Source organism: Scylla paramamosain, chromosome 16 (genome assembly GCF_035594125.1).
Source record: "Scylla paramamosain isolate STU-SP2022 chromosome 16, ASM3559412v1, whole genome shotgun sequence".
Lineage (NCBI taxonomy): Eukaryota > Metazoa > Arthropoda > Malacostraca > Decapoda > Portunidae > Scylla > Scylla paramamosain.
Genome location: NC_087166.1, coordinates 10,125,001 through 10,130,000, shown reverse-complemented (window position 1 = coordinate 10,130,000; position 5,000 = coordinate 10,125,001). Strand labels below are relative to the sequence as shown.

Genomic DNA, 5,000 nt, shown 5'->3' with positions numbered 1-5,000 from the left:
TTTGGATTGAGAAATATTGTGAAATTTTAAAGATTTTTTGGTGTAGCTTACCTTTTGTTTATATATTGTGTATTTTATAAGATTAAGTTATATTTTTAAGGGAAATTTGTTCAGTGTTAAAGTATACAAGGACTTAGAATTATATCGACAAATAAACAGGACTGAGGAATGTAGTGGTCTTTTTAAGTATTTATTTATTTATTTATTTTATTATTTTATTTATTTATTTATTTATTTATTTATTTATTTATTTATTTATTTATTTTTGGTGTGTTTGGTGTACTTTGTGGGGTAAAGTTTTAGGCAATTTTCACGTTGAATTTAAAGGGTTTATTTTTTTATTTTATTTTTCAAGGGTATTTTTCATTATGGTTTTAGGTTGCTCTTTAAGGGTGTTTCTAAGGGCTTCATTCTTTTTTAGGGAGGTTTTACGGGTTTGTTTGCTAAGGGTATTTTTCAATAAGGGTTTAAGTTGCAACTATAATGGTATTTTTTATTTATTTATTTTATTTTATTTTTTTTTGGGTGGTTAGGTTTAAGTTTGAATCATATGGGTATCTTTTTTTTTTTAATGTGTGTGGATATGTATGTATATATGTATGTATGTATGTACGTATGTATGTATGTAAAACAATTAAACATATTTAGAAGGGGAAAAAATGCTATGAATATCTTGTAGCGTGTTATTTTTCTCCTCGGTAGTCTTCCCTCGTTAGTAGAAATTGAGTTAATGGAGGGAGAGAGAGAGAGAGAGAGAGAGAGAGAGAGAGAGAGAGAGAGAGAGAGAGAGAGAGAGAGAGAGAGAGAGAGAGAGAGAGAGAGAGAGAGAGAGAGAGAGAGAGAAGGAATCAAAACAAGTCAAACAAACAAACAAACAAAAAAACACACTGAGACGTCCAAAAATACGAAAAATAAAAATAAAAATATCTGAGAAAACAAGAAATAAAAACCAAAATCAGTGAAGAAAACATACGAAAACGACTGAAGGACGAGAAAAAACAAAAACAAATGAATATCACTAACACATTTCATAACATATAAAACCTTCGACCCAATAATGAACGCCTATGTGTTACGCTGAAGGTAGGAAAGTAGCTAGGTAGAGAGGTAGTCAGGAAGGAAGGAAGGAAGGAAGGAAGGAAAGAAGGCAGTATTTGTTATGTGTAGATATAACACACCAACACTTTAAAATCTCTTCGTTAAAATTATAATAACTTCTTTTCCCTTCCCTTCACTTCCCTTCACAAGCCCTCTCTTCCCCAGTCCATATCTCTCTCTCCTCATCATTAGTATCTCTTCCCTCCTTCTCCTCTTTCTCCTCCTCTTCCATCCCCTACTTCTCCTCTTCCTCCTCTCTTCTTACCCTTGAAAATTTACAAAAGTCGTGCATGAAAATATACCTTTTGATGGACGGTTACACATTGCCATAACAAGAGGAGGAGGCAGAAGTTGCTGAAGTGTGTAGGTAAATACGAGAGAGAGAGAGACGAGAGAGAGAGAGAGAGAGAGAGAGAGAGAGAGAGAGAGAGAGAGAGAGAGAGAGAGAGAGAGAGAGAGAGAGAGAGAGAGAGAGAGAGAGAGAGAGAGAGAGAGAGAGAGAGAGAGAGCAATAAAATCAAAATAGAGACGACAAGCGTAACAACTAAGCAACAAAATATGAAGGACAATAAGAAAAGAAAGAGAGAAAAGAAAAACAGCAATCAATAACTGCCATTAACATCTCTCCTCCTCCTCCTCCTCCTCCTCCTCCTCCTCCTCCTCCTCCTCCTCGGAAACAGCAATTCTACTGAATCATTCAAAAATAAAATAGACAAATATTTAAAAACAAATCCCCAACAAGCTCTCTTCTTGCCCGAATTATTACTAAATTCATTAATAAACTCTTATTTTACAGATACCAGTTTTTTTTTTATAAATTGTATTGTAATTGTAAACTTTCAGATAGGCGTATTCAGTTCACTGTAGGATGAAAAGTAGAACTTCCTTTTAACCTTTCCTATGAAAATTCCATGTCAGTTTTTTCCATACTGCATGGTACTTTTTCCCAACTATTTCCATGCTCTGTTGCAGTTTGGCTTTCCTTTGTAATCCTTTGTATTCCTCCTCCTCCTCCTTCTCAACAACATTTCACATATTACAAAAAAATAAAAAATAAAAAAATAGAAAAGATACAGCGCAGAGTCACTAAGATGGTTCCAAGATTGCGTAACAAGCCGTATGAGGAACGACTGGAAGAATTAAACCTATTTAGTTTAACAAAGCGCAGGATAAGAGGAGACCTAATTGAAGTGTTCATAACTTTTTAAAGGATATAGTAACATTGATGCACATAAATATTTTACCATTGATCATTCTAACCTAACAAGAAATAATGGATTAAAGATTATACCCAAACGTTTTAAATCCCTCGAGGCCAAACCTTTTTCTTTAATCGTATAGTAAATATAGGGAATAAAATTTCCTGGAGAAATTGTGAACAGCAATTCTACTGAATCATTAAAAAAAAAAAAAAAAATAGACAAATATTTAAAAGCTAATCCCCAACAAGCTCTTTTCTTGTCCGAATAATTACTAAATTCACAAATATAACTCTTTTATCATAAATCTTATCATAAATTATTTTCATTTTCAGATAGGCGTATAGAGTTCACCGTAGGGTGAATAGTAGAACTTCCTTACGTCCTTTCCTATGAAAATTTCCATGTCAGTTTTTCCATACTGCATGGTACTTTTCCCAACTATTTCCATGCCAGCGCAATCTGGAGGGAGTGGTGGGTGGGGAGGAGCCTTCTGCTATGCTGTCCTGTTTCTCTTCCCTTTAGCTAGTTAGAAGTAGTTACCAAACAGCCTTGCAAGAACCAAAAGGTCTGTTGCTGTTTGGCTTTCCTTTGTATTCCTTTGTATTCCTCCTCCTCCTCCTCCTCCTCCTCTTCCTCCTCCTCCTCCTCCTCCTCCTCCTCCTCCTCCTGCTCCTCTTTCTCCTCCTCTTTCTCCTCCTCCTCCTCCTCCTCCTCCTCCTCCTCCTCTTCCTCCTCCTCCTCCTCCTCCTTCTCCTCCTCCTCCTCCTCCTCTCAATTTAATATTTAACTTAAACTTCCCAAGAGATAAAACTTTGGCAGACGAACAAAGGACGAGAGAGAGAGAGAGAGAGAGAGAGAGAGAGAGAGAGAGAGAGAGAGAGAGAGAGAGAGAGAGAGAGAGAGAGAGAGAGAGAGAGAGAGAGAGAGAGAGAGAGAGAGAAACAAGGCCAGAAAAAAAAAATAACAATTACGAAACCAGGAACCAAGTCTTACCTGTCCCTCACCTTTCTTAGACTTAGGTAAAAACAGAAATTAGAAAAGAAATAGAAATGAGTTACTTTCTCGTAGTTTTCTCACACTTCCCCTTCGTCTCATGGAAGGAAATTGAGAAGCAATTATATACCGGTTTCTATCTTCTTAACGTAAGGGAGACTTGGCAAAAAAAAAAAAAAGAAAAAAGGGACTCAATCAAGATACCATTCCCCAAAGGCTGCAGTCAAAAGGATCATCCAAATTTTGAGGATCCGTGTCTTGAAATCTCCCTCTTGAGGCAGATCTAGCTGAAGGCAGGAGGAATTTTCTTTTTTATGTAGGAAGGACACTGGCCAAGGGCAACAAAAATCTAATAAAAAAAATGCCCACTGAAATGCCAGTCCCATAAAAGGGTCAAAGCAGTGGTCAAAAATTGATCAATAATTGTCTTGAAACCTCCCTCTTGAAGGAATTCAAGTCATAGGAAGGTGGAAATACAGAAGCAGGCAGGGAGTTCCAGAGTTTACCATAAGCAGGTAGGGAATTCCAGAGTTTACGAACAAAAGGGATGGAAGACTGAGAACACTAGTTAATTCTTGCATTAGAGAGGTGAGCAGAATAGTGATGAAAGACTGGGAACACTGATGAAAAACTTAAAATACCACTTGAATCTTGCATTAGGCAGGTGGACAGAATAGTGATGATTGAAAATACTAGTTAACTCGTGCATTAGAGAGGTGGACAGAATAATGATAAATGATTGAAAATACTAGTTAACTCGTGCATTAGAGAGGTGGACAGAATAATGATAAATGATTGAAAATACTAGTTAACTCCTGCATTAGGGAGTTGGACAGAATAGTAATGAAAGACTAAGAACACTGATGAAAGACCTAACATATCACTTAACTCTTGCATTAGGGAGGTGGACAGAATAGGGATGAGAGAAAGTAGAAAGCCTTGTGGAATGACCTTACCTTTCTTGTAGTCAGCCAGGCGGTAGAGGACACAGTCATCGCTGGAGGCCTGAGAGATGACCAGGTCCAGCGCCGAGCCAGGATTGATTGCCTGCTTCTTAGTGGCGCAGGCTCCCATTTTCTTCCTGTGGGACACGAAGAGGGGCAGCTTATGTATTTGTACCTCTTGTGCTTGTAGTGTTATTGTTGTGTTCGCCTTTATCTGTATGTCGTCTATGTGTGCCTATGGTGTTATTTCTCTGTTTGTCTGTCTGTCTCTGTCTCTATCTCCTTTTTTTTCTATTCCTTCTGTTTCTTCCCACTGTCTGTTTGTCTGTCTCTATGTTTCTGTCTGTTGTCTATCTGTTTCTGTCTCTGTTTTTCTATCCCTTGTATTTCTTCTTTTTGTCTGTGTCTATTTGTCTCTATCTACCTCTGTTTCCTCTCTTCTGTTTCTCCATTCCTTCTCTCTGTCTGTGTCTGTGTCTATCTACCTCAGTCTCTCTCCTATATCTCCATTCCGTCATTTACCAACACTTATCCTTATTCTATCCTTACGTTATTAGTCCTTTTTGTCCTCGTATTCTCCTCTTCCTCCTTCTTCCCCCCGGTAACACAACTACACTTGAGAGAGGGAGAAAAAGAAAGAGAGAGAGAGAGAGGTAGAGGAGTATGTAAGCGTCCTGCAGTGCCTCTAGGAAGTGAGAGAGTGAGAATGAGAGGTGAGAGCGAGGTGTGAGGAGCAGAAGGATCGATATTGATGCCCCTTTGG

At 37.8% G+C, this 5,000-nt stretch overlaps 1 protein-coding gene across 2 annotated transcripts in view; it reads right to left on the bottom strand.

Annotated features, from left to right (window-relative positions):
* LOC135107988 (uncharacterized) overlaps positions 1-5,000 on the bottom strand; it is a 93,401-nt gene that overhangs the window by 46,972 nt on the left and 41,429 nt on the right. For both annotated transcript variants that reach the window (XM_064018502.1, XM_064018500.1), the window contains exon 2: positions 4,250-4,374. In XM_064018502.1, coding sequence (XP_063874572.1) covers positions 4,250-4,367 — 118 coding nt within the window. In that variant the 5' untranslated portion in view covers positions 4,368-4,374. The remainder of the gene's footprint in view (positions 1-4,249; positions 4,375-5,000) is intronic.